The sequence below is a fragment of the Cucurbita moschata genome, unplaced genomic scaffold (assembly GCF_002738365.1).
Source record: "Cucurbita moschata cultivar Rifu unplaced genomic scaffold, Cmos_1.0 Cmo_Scf00043, whole genome shotgun sequence".
Lineage (NCBI taxonomy): Eukaryota > Viridiplantae > Streptophyta > Magnoliopsida > Cucurbitales > Cucurbitaceae > Cucurbita > Cucurbita moschata.
In genome coordinates, this window is record NW_019268559.1 from 1358408 (window position 1) to 1376415 (window position 18008).

General features: G+C 40.2%; 5 protein-coding genes across 8 annotated transcripts; 4 read left to right on the forward strand and 1 right to left on the reverse strand.

Annotated features, from left to right (window-relative positions):
• The first annotated feature begins 48 nt into the window (after nucleotides 1–48).
• Nucleotides 49–2321, forward strand: LOC111433745 (clathrin interactor EPSIN 3-like). Of its 3 annotated transcripts, XM_023070927.1 has the most exons (4): nucleotides 49–222; nucleotides 364–402; nucleotides 720–1006; nucleotides 1101–2321. In XM_023070927.1, the coding sequence occupies exons 3-4, from the start codon at nucleotides 751–753 to the stop codon at nucleotides 2132–2134; spliced, it is 1290 nt and encodes a 429-aa protein (XP_022926695.1). In that variant the 5' UTR covers nucleotides 49–222; nucleotides 364–402; nucleotides 720–750; the 3' UTR covers nucleotides 2135–2321. The 3 variants fall into 3 exon arrangements, with proteins under 3 accessions (XP_022926695.1, XP_022926694.1, XP_022926693.1); XM_023070926.1 differs by lacking the exon at nucleotides 364–402 and having other exon boundaries at nucleotides 717–1006; XM_023070925.1 differs by lacking the exon at nucleotides 364–402 and having other exon boundaries at nucleotides 50–222.
• Nucleotides 2322–2415: 94 nt separating this feature from the next.
• LOC111433749 lies at nucleotides 2416–5176 on the reverse strand. The gene is made up of 6 exons (XM_023070930.1): nucleotides 4703–5176; nucleotides 4416–4479; nucleotides 4116–4280; nucleotides 3143–3208; nucleotides 2807–3014; nucleotides 2416–2765 (listed from the first exon to the last, which is right to left on the reverse strand). Exons 1-5 carry the CDS (start codon nucleotides 4948–4950, stop codon nucleotides 2826–2828), a joined length of 732 nt encoding a protein of 243 aa, XP_022926698.1. The 5' UTR covers nucleotides 4951–5176; the 3' UTR covers nucleotides 2416–2765; nucleotides 2807–2825.
• Nucleotides 5177–6571: 1395 nt separating this feature from the next.
• LOC111433744 (G-type lectin S-receptor-like serine/threonine-protein kinase B120) lies at nucleotides 6572–10245 on the forward strand. Of its 2 annotated transcripts, none has more exons than XM_023070923.1 (7): nucleotides 6572–8343; nucleotides 8420–8539; nucleotides 8631–8863; nucleotides 8950–9160; nucleotides 9246–9486; nucleotides 9570–9717; nucleotides 9799–10245. In XM_023070923.1, exons 1-7 carry the CDS (start codon nucleotides 7032–7034, stop codon nucleotides 10105–10107), a joined length of 2574 nt encoding a protein of 857 aa, XP_022926691.1. In that variant the 5' UTR covers nucleotides 6572–7031; the 3' UTR covers nucleotides 10108–10245. The 2 variants fall into 2 exon arrangements, with proteins under 2 accessions (XP_022926691.1, XP_022926692.1); XM_023070924.1 differs by having other exon boundaries at nucleotides 6576–8343; nucleotides 8429–8539.
• Nucleotides 10246–11320: 1075 nt separating this feature from the next.
• On the forward strand, nucleotides 11321–14825 carry LOC111433748 (U-box domain-containing protein 8-like). Its single transcript, XM_023070929.1, has 2 exons — nucleotides 11321–12787; nucleotides 14731–14825. Exon 1 carries the CDS (start codon nucleotides 11543–11545, stop codon nucleotides 12638–12640), a length of 1098 nt encoding a protein of 365 aa, XP_022926697.1. The 5' UTR covers nucleotides 11321–11542; the 3' UTR covers nucleotides 12641–12787; nucleotides 14731–14825.
• Nucleotides 14740–17365, forward strand: LOC111433750 (NAD(P)H dehydrogenase (quinone) FQR1-like). The gene is made up of 4 exons (XM_023070932.1): nucleotides 14740–14886; nucleotides 16165–16258; nucleotides 16530–16792; nucleotides 16920–17365. The coding sequence occupies exons 1-4, from the start codon at nucleotides 14864–14866 to the stop codon at nucleotides 17146–17148; spliced, it is 609 nt and encodes a 202-aa protein (XP_022926700.1). The 5' UTR covers nucleotides 14740–14863; the 3' UTR covers nucleotides 17149–17365.
• The last annotated feature ends 643 nt before the right edge of the window (nucleotides 17366–18008 follow it).

Here is an 18008-nt window from a genome sequence, read left to right on the forward strand (position 1 = left end):
ATTATAATTAGTCCACCGCGTGGGCTCTACTCTTAATTAATTAAAAAATAAATAAAAGAGCTAATACCAAATTTAAAGCCTGAAACGTACGCTATGTGGAAATAATAGAGAGGTCCGCTCAACTCCACCGCCGCCGCCACCACCGCCGCCACCACCTGGCACCCTCCTCCTTCCGTCCTCTGTTCAGTTCAACTTCAAGCAACCAACTCCCTTAATTCTTGGGTAATTAATTCTCTGCTGTTTTCAATATTCTTGTTCTTCTGCTCTTTACTAACCATTCCCAATTTTGGTATTAATTTGGTCTGATCATCAAAGATTCAGTCTTTTTGCTATTAATTTGATTTTGGTGTTCTTGTTTGTCAGTAGTGAAAACGTAGGGATGAAGAATTGTGTTGGGTTTCAGTAAGTTATGTTGTATGATACATTATTGGAATTAAATGATTGGGATGAGAGGAATAAAAATCTAAGGATGCAGAAACAGAGCAGTGAAAAACACAAAAGAACAAAAAAGAAAAGAAAAGAAAAGTGTTGGGTTTTGAGATGTTATGGATTTGAATCGTGCAGTGAATGTGTTTTTGTCTGAATTCAGTAATGTTAGTATTACAATTCAACCCTGTAAATCCAAGGATATAATGTCGGAAGACAATTAACCAATGAATTCGCTTCAAGTTTCAGAATTTCCTTGTTTATCGGACTTTTATCTTTTTGTTCATCTGCAGGAGTGTTGTTCGTTGTTCTTGAAGCTTGAAAATGGCGTCGATTCATCCATCGGAACTTGATTCCAACGCGACCGACTCTGTTGCGTCATCGCCGAGGTCCGACCACCACTTTAACTTATCTAACGATCCACATGCTCGAGTTCGATTCATGTGCAGTTTTGGTGGCAAGATCTTACCCCGACCGCATGATAATCAGCTCCGATACGTCGGTGGCGAGACTCGCATTGTCGCGGTTCAACGGTCCACTGCTTTCTCCCACTTTCTCGCCAAACTCGCTAAGATCACCGGCAAGTTGATTTTGTATAATTTTGAATGTGTTTTCTTTTAATTTGGGGTTTCGAACTTTTGATTCGAAAAGGGGTTTTGAATTTGTTTGTTTAGGTACAATTAATATGACCATAAAGTACCAGCTTCCCAGTGAAGATCTTGATGCCTTGATTTCGGTGTCCACGGACGAGGATGTCGAGAATATGATGGATGAGTACGATCGGCTCGTACAGAATCACAATCCGAAATCGGCGAGGCTCCGATTGTTTCTGTTTCTGAAAGGGGAAGATTCCAGAGCTAGTAGTATTAATTCCCTTCTAGGCGGTTCGACAAATCGGGACCACTGGTTTCTAGACGCTCTCAACGGCGGCGCTCCGGGGCCGGAGCTCGAGCGTGGCCGGTCCGAGGTTTCGTCCATCGTCTCTGAAGTCCCGGACTATTTGTTTGGTCTCGATAATCAGGAAGATGCTTCGACTCAATCACGAGAACCCAAGTTGAAAAGTCGATTTAATTTGAATCCATCTGAGAATGTTTCGGTATCGGATCCCGGATCGCCAGCTCCTGTTGTGCCGTCAGCGACTTGTGTGGCTACGATGCCTAATCTTCCACCGGTTAAAACCCGGCCCGACACGCCATCGCCGAGAGCGGAGCCGGTGGATAAAACGCCGGAGAATTGTGAGCCGCCGGTGATGCCGTTCTCTCAACCGGCCGGATTTCCGAATAACCCGATGATGCATTATTTCCCGGGTACAAATTACCCGGGTCATCAACCGGTCGTCTACCTTCTTCCCGGTCAGATTCCACCCGGAAATGTCCCGATTCAGCATATCCCGATGCAGACTCCCCCGCCGTACGTTCAACAGTTCCCACCGATGGGTGGCGGTCAGGTGCCGATGACATATCGCCACCCAGTTACGATGGGCGGTCAAATGTACGGCGGAGGCATGAGTCCGGTGAGTGGTTACGACCCACAGGCGGAGGCGGCCAGGATCGCTGCAGATGGCGGCGTTAGTCAACAGATGTACTATGGAGTCCAAACCACGGCGAGGACTCCGCCGTATACAGCGGGCATGATGGGTCATCCGGTGGGCGAAGAGGTTCGGGGAAGTGGATCTGAAACAAGGGCTGGTAGCCGAGTATCGCCATAGCAATAGAACTCGGTTGAAATGAATAAGTAAATTTATTTTTAAGTTTCACAGCAAAATATTATTTTGGTTGCGTAAATGGATTAAATTGGGACTGTAATTAGTGGTTCATTTTGGGTTTCTCTTGATTCAGTGGCGTGACTACTCTGTAAAATTAGTGTTACAAAACTTCTTACACAACATTTTACTACCACCACCTTTAGAAAATAAAGAACACACCATTAATTATTTAAAATTCTGATGTTTTCAGAAATTTCAAGTGAAAAGAAGTACGAAAACTAAAATGTTACAATGAACGAACGTCAAAACAGCCAGAATCAAGGACTGCTGCATCCATCTAGTTGATACATCAAATTAATGGTATAGTATATACACAAGTTTAAAAAGTGTTGTTTCTTTAAAGACCAGAAGAACACGCTACCATGTGTATTTTCACAGTGGTAGAACACAACAGTAGATAAAAATCAAGAATCCTTCAAGAATGGAGTCCTTTTCAGCCTCCCGCCTCCTCTATATCGATGTTCAGAAACCCCATATCCATTGTTAACAACTGCAGCCTTAACCATTTTGGAAGCAATGTTGCTGAAATAAGGCAGTGTATCGTGCATCTTCGATAAGAAATCAGATGGAGAATCTCGAAAGCGCGTCATGAGACTTATCGATGTCATGCTGCGTGCCATACATTGGTCAGATTTCAAGAGTGATCACGATTTGGCACATCCTTTACAATGCCACAGGTTTCAGGGGATTTGGTTGAGACAGGAGAAGGTGGGTTTAGCTCAACGAATCGGCTGGCATCACCATAACTACCTATACATATTGTGTCACCCCGACCGTGCCATGTGCCATCTTGAACGTTATTCATTTCCAACGTTCGTGATTCCTGCTCCACATTTAGAGGTATATCAGTGACGATTGAATATGTTAGTTTAAGTTGCTTACAAAAGATGAGAGAAGTAGGAACTTTAATATGAATACAAGGTTTTGATAGGAAGATATTGAAGGACAGACCTGAGATAAGGCGCAGCAGGGGCAGATAAGGTGGTTGACGCAGTCATCCAAGTAGCTATCTCCACCCTGAAATATAAAACACTATTAATCATCACATTAGCCAACTAAAAAAACGCCGCTGAAATTTTCACTCAACAATATTAATGAGAAAGAAAGTAAAACTCGAGAGGGCAATATCTCTCCCAGAAGTCCTACTATAGTAGCTCAAGCTCACCACTAACAAATATTGTCCTCACGGTTTTAAAACGCTACGTTACAGAGAGATTTCCACACTTTTATAAAAAATACTTTGTTGCCCTCTCCTATCAGATCTCACACCCACCCTGTACAATATCCTAAGTCATCACCCAAAGGTATCCAAAATTATCCCCCTTCTAAGGTCCCTACTAACTCCCTCTATTTATAGAACCAAGGCACCCCTAGCTAACTACCAATATGCCCTTGCTAGTACTCTCACAACAAGTGTTCTCTCTTTTTTTTTTTTTAGTATAACCAACCTGGAGTGGAGATTTGTAACCTTGTGCCCATGTACTCTCTCGTTAATCTCACTTTTCACCCTCACTTCCTATTACTAGTCTCTCTCTACACACCATTTGTAACAGCCAAAGCCGAAGTCCAAACCCACTACTATCATATATTGTCCACTTTGGCCCATTACGTATCGCTGTCAACCTCACGGTTTTAAAACACATCAACTAGGAAGAGGTTGCCCTTTGAGGGGTGGATGGTGAGATCCCTAATCGGTTGTAGAGGGGAACGAAGCATTCCTTATAAAGGTGTGAAAACTTATCTCTAGTGGACGCGTTTTAAAACCTTGAAGGGAAACGGTTGAAGTGAAAGCCCAAAGAGGACAATATCCTACGAGCAGTGGGCTCGAGCAGTTACACAATTGCTATAATATAACAGAAAAACTATCCCAAATATACTATTAGCCGTTTGGCTTTCCATAAGCTGATAGAAAAAGAAGTCTCACCCTTATATTGAATTTCCTCCTCATCTGGGTGCGGAAGAACCCCAAATATGTTACTGTTGCAATGGTGAAAGCAAATGCTGAATATACAAAGTAATGGCGTTTTGTGACCAAAAAGGCAATGAAGCTGCAAAGGGCACCAAGAGCAAGAGCAAAATAAACGCTTCCCTGCACAATAATATATCTTCATTTGTAAGGAAGGGAAAACTATGCATTAAGAAAATTTGATGATCAAAGAAAACTGTAATCTAACTTCTTCCCCTCTCTCCCTTTAAAGGTTCAAGCAGCCAAGAAAAAGTTCACCTGAAGAAAACAAGTGCCAAAACCAGCCCTTCCCATATTCTTCCCAAATCTGTGACACGGACAGCTGCATCATCAATCATAGTTATAATTCAAAATTGCGCAGAACATACATCCCCTGCTAGATAACCACAACCAAATATAGATACTCCGCATCCATGAGCAAAAAATGTGCATAGGAACTATTGATCAACTTTTTTAGACACCTAAAAAGGGAAGAACAAAAAGACGAAATAATTTCCCCAAACAAGGTGAATAGAGAGAAGAAAAAGTGGATTAAGGAGTCTAACCAGGCGGATTCGATAGCGATGCGACGGTCCTCAAAGCAATCGAGTAGTTCACCTTCCCACATCCTGAAAACCCCACCGATTTCAGGTCCCGTTTTAGCGTCTTCAGCACTCTCCAACTTTGCCCATTTTCCCTGGGTCTGCATAGCCACCGTGGAACACAACATATCGAAATCCAATAACGTGACCTCCTCCAGAAACTTATCCTCCTCTTCTCCAAACACCCTCTCCTGCTTCTCCAAATCCGCCATTAAAGCGCAAGGGAAGTAGAAACTTAGGGTTTCTTATTTGGGCTCTGAAAAATGCCTTCCTTGGGAATCCGTAAAAGGAAAACTTAAAGAAAGACAACGTAATTAGAAGGCGCGCTACTGCTATTAATTGCTAATTTTGTTTAATCTGCTCGGAAGATGCCTTAATGCTGTTGCCAGAGAGAGAGAGAGAGAGAGAGAGAGAGAGAGAGACAGCGATAGTGAGGATGAATCATAATAATAATAATAATAATATATACGTTTTAAAAACGGGGTCCAAACTGGCGGGCAATAACGGTGGGACCCAGGTGAGGATATTAACATTATCTTCAACAACGGTACAGGTGGTGCCACGTAGGCAATAATTGAAATCTTGAGTGCTAATCTACTCGGCATAATCAACGCGCCACTCCCCGCTTCAATCCGCCGCCGTTAATATATAGAATATACCATTTTCCGGTGGGCAGAAAAAAGTATCTAAAAAGTGTTTTTTTTCTCTATAAATATTATTATTATTATTAAAAATAGGAATTAAAAGCAATAATTAGAAAAAAGAAAATAGAGGGTAATAAATAAAATTGGAAGGGAGTGTGAGTACGCCGGAGTTGAAACCGGAGCAAATCGAAATCAGTACAGACAGACGACACAAAAAAGGGGGAAAGGTGTAGCAGAAGCTCAAGTTTCAAGAGAAACAACCAGTTTGTTTGTTTGTAAAGCGGAAAAGAATACAGACAAAGGCGTTTAATGAAAGCCCGGTTCTTGCATTGTCTGCACCAAAGACGACAGACGTTGTTTTGGGTCAGAAGCCAAGCCCAGATACAGATACCCAACAGCAAGGCTTGGGTTGTTCGAGTGAAGCCATGAATTGTGGCCAAGAATCTGCCGGAGATTCAGTAAGAAGGGATCAGAAAATGACGTGCAAGGCAGGAAGGCGGCTGGGTGTTTCCAATTGCTTGCTCCCTCGGGAAGAAGAACTAGAAGCCACAATTCGATTGAACGTTTTGCTGAACTTGGGCTCGGGGCAATTCCATTTTGGGCTTTGCGAGTGATTTTCGTCGGCCTGAAACCAGTGTAAGATGGGCCCCATCCCCATCCGTTACCGACCCGTTTTCCGGGGTGTTTTGTGGGGCCCGAGATGGGTAAACTTCACGCCGCCTACAACAGTCCAAGTCCAACTAGGACGGTCAGAGTTGGCTTCTTCCCGCCTTCGCAGCTATCTCGCCTTTGATTCCATTCTTTCGAGTCTTTTTCTTTGTTCTTCTTATATTTGTTGCAAAATTGAAATTCCACGTGGGCGTTTTCTTCTGACCCCTAAGGTTTGTTGTGCTTAATTATGAATTAATACTTTTGTTTGTAAGTAACAAAGATCCAACCGGCCAGTTACATGCATATTCAAACAAATTTCAAGAGTATTAGTTGAATTATTGACACCTTTACTTACTTACTTACTCTCTAATTTGTAATTAGATGCCTAATTCACCAATATATTATCTCATCTTATGAAGGATGTGTCTCACATTATGGAATGTTAGCCTTTTATTTTTTTAAAATAACAAAACCATTGGGTCCCGGATCTTCTTTGTCGTTATTATTACTTTTCTTCAACGTGGGGTTGCAGAGTTTAGCATCAAAGGCAGAGAATTTTGATGTTCAAATTCCAAAACGGAGGCCGAAAAATTAAGAATGATTTACAGGAGATGATTTTAACCAAATCGCCAGCCATTTGCTTCCACCAACTCTGTCACTTCCCTGATTAAATATTTAAATCATGGTTTGTACTGTTCTTGGTGGATTCAGAGTGATGTTAGTCTTCTTTTTTAACTTCAACCCTGGATGCGTCTAATCTTTTAAGTTCACTGTCGACAATTTTTTTTGAAATTTTGGGACTGAATGTGGATAAACTCTTAGTGGCCACATGCCAGCCATTTCAATGAAATTTCTTCACTTTTGATACTAATCCCCACCTAAATGGCTTCGGATTGGTTGTTCAAATCGTCGCCGTTGAAGTTTCTTCTCTGAATTTGGGTATTCTTCTTCATCAGCTTTTCAGGTCAGGCTGTATTTCTGTTCAGAGAGATCTTGATATGGGTGGAAATTGCAGGACGTTTGTTGGGTTTCTTCTGTTCTTCGTCATTTCATTCTTCCTCTGTTCTTCTCCTTTGTTTTGTGACGCTGCGAGTTCAATCACAAGGGGGACAGGTTTAAGAGACAGTAATAACGAGACCCTCATATCCGAAAATGAGTCCTACGAGATGGGTTTCTTCAGCCCTATAAATTCTTCATCACGATACGTTGGTATATGGTATCACAAGATCCCGGAACAGTCTGTTATTTGGGTTGCAAATAGGGACCAGCCACTTCTGAATAGAGATGGGGTTTTGAAGATCGGAGACGATGGGAACTTGGTCATTCTAGACGGCAACAACGTCTCTGTTTGGACAAGCAATATCACAGCGAATGCGTCTGATCTGAGGAACTTAACTCTGGGTAAAAATGGAGAATTGATTCTCTCGACCCACGACGAGGCGTCGAAAGTCCATTGGAGCAGCTTCGAACACCCCACAGATACATTTCTTCCAAATATGGTGGTGAAAGTGAACTCTGATTTGGGTGAGAAACGGATTTTTAGGTCGTGGAAATCAGAGACAAATCCGGCCGTCGGAAATTACAGTTTGGGTGTGGATCCTCTTGGAGCCGTACAGATTGTCATTTGGAATGGGAAAGATCGATGGTGGAGAAGCGGACACTGGGATAAGCAGATTTTTTCAGGGGTTCCGACCATGCGCTCAACGTCGTTGTATGGCTTCAAGGTTAACGCTGAGCGTCGAGACGAAATAACCTTGACTTTTCATCCATTGAATAACTCCGATAAGATGAAATTTCAAATACAGTGGGATGGTAAAGAAGCAGAGCAACGATGGAATGAAGCGAATCGCGTATGGGACACCATTCGTTTACTGCCTTCTAACGACTGCGATTTGTATAATTTTTGTGGGGATTTTGGGATTTGTTCTGAAACAAGTAGACCCAAGTGTAGTTGCCCTCATGGGTTTATACCCAAAAACAACGAGCAATGGAAGAGTGGGATTTGGTCAGATGGGTGTCAGAGGAAGACCCCATTGCTTCAGCAGAGGATGAACAGTAGTTCGAATGGCACTGTTGAAGATGGTAAAGAAGATGGGTTTGTGGCTGTACAGTTCGTGAAATTGCCTGATTTCATAACTGCAGTGTTTGTGGACTCTTGTGGAGATGAATGTTTGAACAGTTCTTCGTGTGTTGCATATTCGGATGCTCATGGAATTGGGTGCCTTACTTGGGATGGTCCCTTAATTGATATTCAGAAATTTGATGGTGTTGGGAATACTCTGAACATTCGTCTCGCTCATTCTGATTTGAGTAAGCTTTCCAATCTTTTCAATTCATTCTCTCTGTTGTTTGAAGTTAATTGAGGTTTGACACTTTCTACTCTTAGTACCTGTAGATAACGAGAGCAAATTGTCGACCGCTGCGATAGTATTGATATGTTTAGGAGGAACAGTTGTTATAGCTATGTTAGCATTGCTGCTATGGAAATTCAGAGACAAAATGAAAGGTTAGGTGATATTTGGTAGCGGTGGGTTTGAGCTTTGAGCGGTTACTTTCACTCTTTGCTTAGAAAATTCTAACCATTCATGCACTTTCAGGTTCAGCAGCAGCTGCTTCGAGTAAAACACAGAACAACAATGAAATGTTTGACCTGAGCAAGAGCAAAGAATTTTCAGCAGAGCTTTCAGGGCCATACGAATTAGGCAGAGAAGGCGAACAATTGAGTGGACCAGATTTGCCAATGTTCAATTTCAACTGTATAGCAACGGCTACTGGTAACTTCTCCGAGGCAAACAAGCTTGGTCAGGGAGGTTTCGGCCCAGTCTACAAGGTAACCAAGCATTTCTACTGCAAAGCAAAGAAAATGAGCTCAGTTGGAGCTAATATTAAGCCTTGTCTTCTCTTTTAATTTTCCAGGGAAAGCTTCCATGTGGCCTAGAAGTTGCTGTGAAGAGGCTCTCAGTCCGGTCTGGCCAAGGTCTAGAAGAGTTTAAGAATGAGATTATACTGATAGGAAAGTTGCAGCATCGCAACCTGGTCAGGCTGTTGGGCTACTGCATTCAAGGAGAGGACAAGATGCTGCTCTATGAATATATGCCAAACAAAAGCTTGGATTGGTTTCTTTTCGGTAAGGCCTCTTCTATTCAAAAACTGAATCTTTTATACGTGAATGTTAGGATATTGGGTTCAATTCCTTGGTGGGAATGGTGCAGATCCAGTTAAGCAGGTACTACTGGATTGGGAAAAACGGCTGTCAATCATGGAGGGGATTGCACGAGGACTGCTATATCTTCATCGAGACTCGAGACTACTAATCATTCATAGAGATTTAAAAGCCAGCAATATTTTGCTAGACGAAGACATGAATCCAAAGATATCGGACTTTGGTATGGCTAGAATATTTGGTGGAAACCAAAACGAGGCAACAAATACAATTCGAGTTGTTGGCACGTAGTGAGTACAGACAACTTATGCAGCAGCATCCTGACTTAAAGTAATCTAATAAATCTAATCTTTTGAACATTGTCTAAATGCAGTGGTTACATGGCTCCCGAGTATGCAATGGAAGGTTTATTTTCGGTGAAATCAGACGTCTATAGTTTTGGTGTATTATTATTAGAGTTGATATGTGGTCGGAGGAACACTAGCTTTCGGTCAACCGAGTACTTAACCCTTATCAGCTATGTAAGTTCCTCTGATCTACCATTTATTGGGACTTTAATGTGTAGGTACTAATGATAGACTAAATATGAAAACTTTTTTCAGGCATGGAATCTTTGGAATGGAGGAAGAGCGATCGAACTTCTCGACCCGTCCATTCGGGATTCATCCCGAGAGGAGGAAGTATTGAAATGCATACATGTAGCAATGTTGTGTGTACAAGACTCCCCAGCATATAGACCAACAATGCAGTCCTTGGTGCTAATGCTGGAGAGTGAGTCTGCATCTCTTCCACAACCAAGACAACCTACCTATACTTCCACAAGAGCCTCGATCGACATCGACTTGTTTACCGATGGCCATGACGTTGTATCATCGAACAACGTAACAGTGACAATGGTGGAGGGTAGATAGGATTTTCTTTTTGGTTTTGGTTTGCTCTCTTAATGTTAATACGTGATTTTGCTGGTTTTTCAGACCAAAGGTCGTTAGTTCGTGATGAATGGTTGTTATTTTTACGAAACTATTCAAATTTTATAACGTTTTAGGGAAGTTAGAAGCCCAATTTTATTTATTTTAGTTTCTCAACAAAATATTTTTTATTTTATTCTATGGATTGTTATTTATGAAACTATGGGAGCTCAAAGGTTTTGTCGAGTAATTCCGACAAATTATCTAATGTTGTATTTGATTTTCATGGATAAAAGTAAAACCAGAATTAGAAAACTTACCAATTGGAATAGAATAAGAAAAGGAATATATATCGTATGTTCTTTATATTGTTTTTAAAAATGAAAATTACAATAATATATTTATAAAAAAAGAAACTAAATGTTTTTAGTATGTTAATAAATGCAGAATATTCTAATAAAATTCAGTATGATATTTAAAAATAATATTAATTTCTTTTTGTTAATAATATCATTATTTTGGGGAAAAAAATGTCAATGAAATGGCAAATGGGGCCATAAATTTTATTGAATTAAATAAATTGACATTGATGCGTTCTTTATTTAGAGATCGCCAATAAAAGGAAAGAATTAAAATCTCATTTAATTCAGATTCACATTTCTTAAAATGAAATATAATAAAAGAAAGAAAAATGGTAAATCAGCAGAAAAGTAAACTCAGTTTAAATAAATAATTATCTATAATTGTTTGGGTATATTGGTAATTTCGTGAGCGTAAAAAATTTATACCTTATATTTAATTTCGTGGACTTTTGGCATGACCGACCTCAACCTCTAAAGCCGACGGACGGACCGATTCGCGGTAAACCACCGATGAATTTCCACCGTTTGTCTTGTAAAGGAGATATATTCCATTAATTTGGGGAAGTGAAAAATGTAGAAGGGTATAATGGGAAATTTGGGGAAGTGGCGAGGGTATAATGGGAAATTTGTGATTGTCAACTCAGGATTGAAGTCCAAAAACACACACCACCAACCCAACTTGCATCCCATGCGAAATGACCAAAATATCCTTGCCTCTCTCCAATTCTTTTAATTTCCATTTTATTGTTTCATTTCATATTAAACGAACCCATTTTCCATTTTTTGCTTTTTCCGGTTTCTCTGTTAACGAATTAATTTATGATTTTATTATATATATAAGAAAATTAGTTAGTGGGTTTTAGGTAAATTCAGAGTCTCTGTGCTTTGTAGCTGCTTGAGAAAAGGAAGATTGAGCTGAGCTGAGGCATAGAGGGGCGGCTTCTCCCTTTTGTCTGTGTGGAGCTTGAGCTGTGTTATGTATGTAATGGAACTCTATCGTCTTCCATATTTTGCACTAACCAAAACCTCATAAACCCTCCTCTCTTCAGTTTCTGAGAGAACAAGGAGTGTCCGAAATGGCGGCTTCATATCCCGATGATTTCAAGTGCCCTATTTCTCTGGAGATAATGTCGGACCCTGTAATACTCTCCTCCGGCCACACCTTTGATCGCTCTTCAATCCAACGCTGGCTCGACGCCGGTCATCGGACTTGTCCAATCACCCAATTGCCCCTTCCTGAAAACCCTTCTCTAATCCCTAACCATGCCCTCAGGAGCTTAATTTCAAATTTTAACCCTGTTTCCCTTTCCAAGCCATTTCTTCCTCATCCGCCGCCCCAAACCCTAATCTCGATTCTTATCTCTCCGTCTGCCTCCCTCGATTCTAAGCTCGATTGCCTCAATCAACTCGCCAGGGTGTCAAAGCGCGATTCCGTTATGCGAAGAAAATTGACCGAGTCTGGTGCCGTCTCGGCTGTTCTTAAATGCGTTGGTTCTGACGATCCGACCCTCCAAGAGAAGGCCCTGTCGCTGTTACTGAATCTTAGTTTGGACGATGATAACAAAGTGGGTTTGGTTGCAGAAGGGGCTATTGGTCTCACCGTCGCAGCTCTTCAAGCCAGGTCCCCTGATTGCAGAGCCGTAGCCGCCACGATGCTGACGAGCTTAGCCGTTGTGGAGGTCAACAAGGCTACAATTGGGGCATATCCCTACGCGATTCGCTCTCTTGTTGGTATCTTACGATACGGCAACAACAGAGAGCAGAAGGAAGCAGCAACAGCGCTTTACGCCATCTGTTCATACCCTGGGAACCGTGTACGGACTGTGGAATGTGGGGCTGTTCCAATTCTGCTTGAAATTGCCAATTCGGGGCTGGATAGAGCAGTGGAGGTTCTGGGGCTTTTGGCCAAGTGTAGAGAAGGTCGAGAAGAGATGCAACGGTTCCACGGAAGTATGGAGATTTTGGGACGTGTGTTGAGAAATGGAGCCCCAAGAGGAGTTCAATACGCTCTTCTAACGCTGATTTCGCTCTGCTGCCATAGCGAGCGAGCGTGCGTGGAAGCCAGAAGAGAAGGCGTTTTGGGAATCTGTATGACATTGATTGATGACGATAACGAAAAGATCAGAGCAAATGCTGCAAAATTGATTCATATACTGCGAGGAAACAACGCATGAGAAGAAGGAATCAAATCGGATCTTCGCCTGCGGTCAACAATTGGTGGGTTGGTCTGGTTTATTTCTTATGAGTCTATGATTCATGTGGAGTGTAAACGAAGGGATTTTGTTGTGGCGTAATGTCGATCCCTCATTCTCTTTACCGAGGTGAGTCCAATTTCTTCTCGATTATGGGTTTGTACTTTTTTTTTTTTCTTTTCTTTCTTTTTGGTTGGATAGTTTCTGTACAAAACAAAAACAAAAACAGAATCTGGTAAGATTATGGTTCTTTATATATATATATATATAAAATGTAAATTGAAATAAAGAACAATAGAATGAATCAAGTAGTGCAGGTTTTTCATAAATTTAGATTGTTTTCTTTATGAAAGTTTCCCTTTTGAGTCAACAAGCTAGCGGCGTTGTCATGTGTGGGTGTTAAATGTAATGAAATGGTGCTCTAAATATTGGTTTAGGTAGTTATAAACTTGTATGAAAACACCCCATATTACTTGTTTCTTCTGCTGGAGAGGAAATTCTAATGGGATTCGGATTCTGAAGATAAAGAAAAGTCGTGTATTTTTCAGCCTTGAATCTGGTTTGAATAAGAGAGTAAATGTGTGGTTTAGGGGTTGTAAGAGGAAGGTTTGTGGTTAGAAGTTGATTGGCGTGGCAAAGGGGATGGACTGAGGAGGAACATTTGTTGTTGTTGGTCATTTTCACACGCCACACACATAGGCTCCAAGGACAATGGAGCCCTCCTCGTTTGTTCTTCTCTTTCTTTCTTCATTATTTGTCCAATCTCCTCCTCTGGTTGTTGCAAAAGGGGAGCCTTGTCGTCCAGTCGAGGTTTCAACTTTTGGCCTTTTATAGAAGATTCCTCGATTCTGTATGTTCGTTGAACTACATTCAAGTTGATACTGTTACATTATCTTTAGTTGTTTAGTTTGATAACATGTTTAGAAATTCTCCCTTTCACAACTTTAATGTCCAGAAATATATGTATGGAGATAGATACCTACCGTCAAAATAAATAAATAATAATAACAAAGTAAAGAATGGTTCCTGTTCTTTTCTATTTGGGCTTTCGAAGAGAATTGGGCATTGATCATAATAGGCCCAACATAGCCCACTTGTTGGACCAAGCTAACATTTAAGAACCATTATTTTGTTGTTTTTTAACATACCCATAAATTATAACTAAAAGATTAGATTAAAATAAATGATTATGAAGACTTAAATTATATGGTCAACATAGTGAATCCTGGACTTAGATTTAGTATTTATTTTAGAGATGGAGTTGGTCCTTGTTCTCAATGGTTGCATTTGACTGAATGGTTGATTGAGCATAGCAATAAGAGGCATTGAATGTACACCAAAAATATGGATGCTGCTCATCATAGTGCTATCCTTCCAAACCCCAACAACCACCACCACTCAATGCCCCATTCTTTCCAAGTTTCCCCCTTTGTTATGCATAAAAGAAAGAAAAGAGGAGGCAACTGGTACTTGGTAATGATGTTATTATCAAAGCGTAAATGGGATGAAAATGAAGGGTGTGGATTAACATCACACACACGCTTCAAGACAAACCCTATTCCTTCCTCTTGATACACTTAACCATCCAAACCCATTTCATCAAATAATTGATGTCATGGGACCCTCTTTATTCTTTAATCACCCACCTAAACCTTTATTAAAAAAGCTTATCAACTTAACCAACCCCAAATCCCATTCTTAATTTACTCATTCTTTCCTTTTCCCCTGCCTTGAATTTCAAGCCAAGTACTCTAGTCATATAGAAATCTATTATGGGTAAGACTGTGTGAAAAGAATATGATCAAAGATAGTTATTTTTTCACTCTTCAGAAATTGATGAGTTTTCTTACTCAACAGTGATTTAGGTTGAATATTTCACCTGATCCTGAGCTTCCAATATAGGAAGACTGAAGTTTAATCAACCGAAACAATGATGGTGGGAGGAGTGGACATCAACCATCCCATAATTCAACATGATTATTAACAAAACCCCACCAAAATTGGGGTTAGACCCCATGAATTACGCTATATGTATATATATATATATAAAAACTAAATATTGTAGAACACAGCTTGTAGAGCACTATAAATTGGGGTCCCCTCCACGTCTCTACCGTCAAACATTTCGCTCACCCACTTAAGATTTTCCTTTCCGAAGCAAAATTGAGGAGAAAAGAAGAAGACAGGCGCGAGAATCCATCAATAATGGCCACCAAAGTTTACATTGTGTAAGCCTCTCTCAATCCCTTCCTTCATCTTTCTCTAAATACATTCAATTGCAGTTTATACACAATAAAACCATTTTTTCCTTTGATTATAATCCTCTTTTTGGTACTGAACTGTAAACCCAGTTTTTTTTTTCAGTCACTTTTCTGCAACTTTGAAGTTCTCTCTTCGAAATCGAAACGTTAAAGGCTCTGTTTTTAATGATAAAAAAAGACATCCTGGAAACTTGAACTTGTAGACTTTGCTTCATTATGTTCTTTTATTTGGTTGGTTTTTCTGACTAAAAGTCGATCAATTTCTTTTAGAACAGTGTAAAAGATGATGAACTTTTAACTTGTCTAAACTTGCTAGCTTCGTTTCCTTTGTTCTTTTTTGGATGTAATGGACTTGTTTTATAGGGGAAGTTCTCTTTCCCTTATCTGTCTGTCTCATTGTTACCTTGGTGTATTTGATTGTATTTCTTAAACATCTGCATGAACAGTGAGATGAATATTTCCAGAGACAGATTAAATTGATATCTTTTTCAATGTTTGTTCCACCAAACATGTCAGTGATTTTTTAATGTCACTCTCAAAATCTTGTCCCATTAGCTCACAGTCAAAGTGATTTTTAATTACCATGTGCAAGTTTCATGTTTTGTTTGTGCATTCTTAGGTTACCTATGGAAGTGGGATCTTTATTAGACAAAATGATGTGGAAATTTAGGTATGATATGTGAATTAGACTACCATGAAAAGAAAGCTGAAGTGATTAAGCAACCCAACCTAACCTGTTGAAATCATGTAAAAGCTTTTGGCTAATTGTGTGGACCCAGCTTTAGGACTTTTACTTCTTATTCCTACTGCTTATTTTGTCATCCATAACTATTGGAACTTCCTCTAAGTTCTACTGCTTAGCTGTGTGATGTCAATGTATTCACTGTTGTTTTGCACTCAATGATCAGGTAAATTGTCTTGTCTTCTAACCAAGTCGTCAAGAGTTTGATTTTGTTTTGAAAGTTTAGCTTCTTTTCACACTTGCCTTTGTGGCTCAGCCGCCCCCCGGTGTTTGACTCTGATACCATTTGTAACGGCCCAAGCCCACTGCTAGCAGACAAAGTCCTCTTTGGGTTTTCCCTTTCAGGCTTCTCCTTAAGGTTTTTTAAAACATGTTTGCTAGGGAGAGGTTTCCACACCGTTATAAAGAATGCTTCGTTCTCCTCTCCAACTGATGTAGGATCTCACACTGTTGTTCAATGTCCGTAAAGAGTTGTTTTAAACTTAGATGACTATGTTGTGCAGTTACTATTCCATGTATGGACATGTCTTGAAGCTGGCAGAGGAAATTCAGAAAGGAGCTGCTTCTGTAGAGGGAGTGGAAGTCAAATTATGGCAGGTGCGCGTCTTATTAACGCTGTAACCGTTCATTTCTTTAGGCGCTGGATTAAGATATTCCTAATTTTATTCATAACTCATTAGATGATGCATGTCTTCATCTCACCATCAATCTTGTGGCTTCGTTTCCTCTCATGACTGCTAAGGAGCTAATTAACCTTTTGTACACTTTTGCATTAATCACTCATTTTTTTGGTCCTGTTAGAAGATACATTTTGGGAACTGGTTTTGATGCTGAGTTATGTGAATGGGTGAATAATGTATTCAAACAGGTGCCAGAAACATTGCCACTAGAGGTTCTTGAGAAGATGCAAGCACCGTCAAAGGGTGAAGCACCCATCATTTCACCAAACGAACTTGCTGAAGCTGATGGCTTACTGTTTGGATTCCCTACAAGATTCGGAATGATGTGTGCTCAATTCAAAGCATTCCTGGATGCAACTGGAGGTTTATGGAGAACTCAATCACTTTCAGGCAAGCCTGCAGGCATTTTCTATAGCACTGCTTCTCAAGGAGGTGGACAGGAGACTACTCCGTGAGCCTCTTTTCTACAACCTCCTCACCTTTTTAAACTACACCTTCACATTTCCTTCGTCAACCAAACATTTTAGAGTTAAAAGTCGTAGTACTAAAAAAAATGATCTTAAATTTTTGTGTTGCAGCTTAACAGCCATTACTCAGTTGGTTCATCATGGAATGCTATTTGTTCCGATTGGATATTCGTTCGGAGCTGGAATGTTCGAGATGGAGAACATCAAGGGCGGAAGTCCCTACGGTGCTGGAACTTTAGCTGGCGATGGCTCGAGACAGCCCTCTGAACTTGAACTTCAGCAAGCTTTCCACCAGGGAAAGCACTTTGCTGGCATTGCAAAGAAGCTCAAGGGAAACTGACTGTTTTCTATAATATTGGTCATACTATGCTTATTATTTGTTCTCCCTTCCATTATATGTATAGCTATTCTCTATTCTCTGTTGAAGAATTTGCTATGTCCTGTTGAATATCTCTGTGTTGCCTTTTACTTGTGTATCTATTGAAGCTTACACAGCTACCAAACACTATTATCTATCAAAGTTGTCTGTTGTGTATTTTAATGTAAACTGTTAAACCCATTATCCTTTCGAAGACATTCCATTCCTTTTCTTAATAGATCAAGTTCACTGCTAGTAGATATTGTCTTCTTTAGATTTTTCATTCCAAACTTTTCCTTGAGGTTTTAAAGCATAGGGAGAGATTTTCACACTCAAGTAATGTTTCGTTCCTCTCTCCAACCGATGTGGAATCTCATAGTCCATTCTCTTGAGGGCCTAGCGCTTGTCCTTATTGGGCTTTCCTTTATGACTTGACTTTAAGTCTTAAAACGCATTTACTAGTGAGAAATTTTCACAAACTTATAAATAATGCTTCGTTTTCCTTTCGATCTCGTGCTAAATTATCCTTAGAAAATCACATAACTTAAAACTCATTGGAAATTTTCACGGCAAGGGCAAGAAAAACAAATATGTTTCAAACTTGGAAGTAAAAAGAAACAAAAAGAAAACCAATATCAATGGAATATAGAGAACTAATTAGGACAAGAAAGTTGGGCCAAGAGTTGCATGATTACAAAGGATCATGAGTGGTGTGATAACAAATGGGCCAACAGCTAGAATACAAGTTTATCCAACGTGAAGCTGTTGTTCCCTATGGGATGTCTCTATCTACATATCATCAAACCCGTAATTCCGAAACAAAAAAAAAAAAAAAAAAAAAA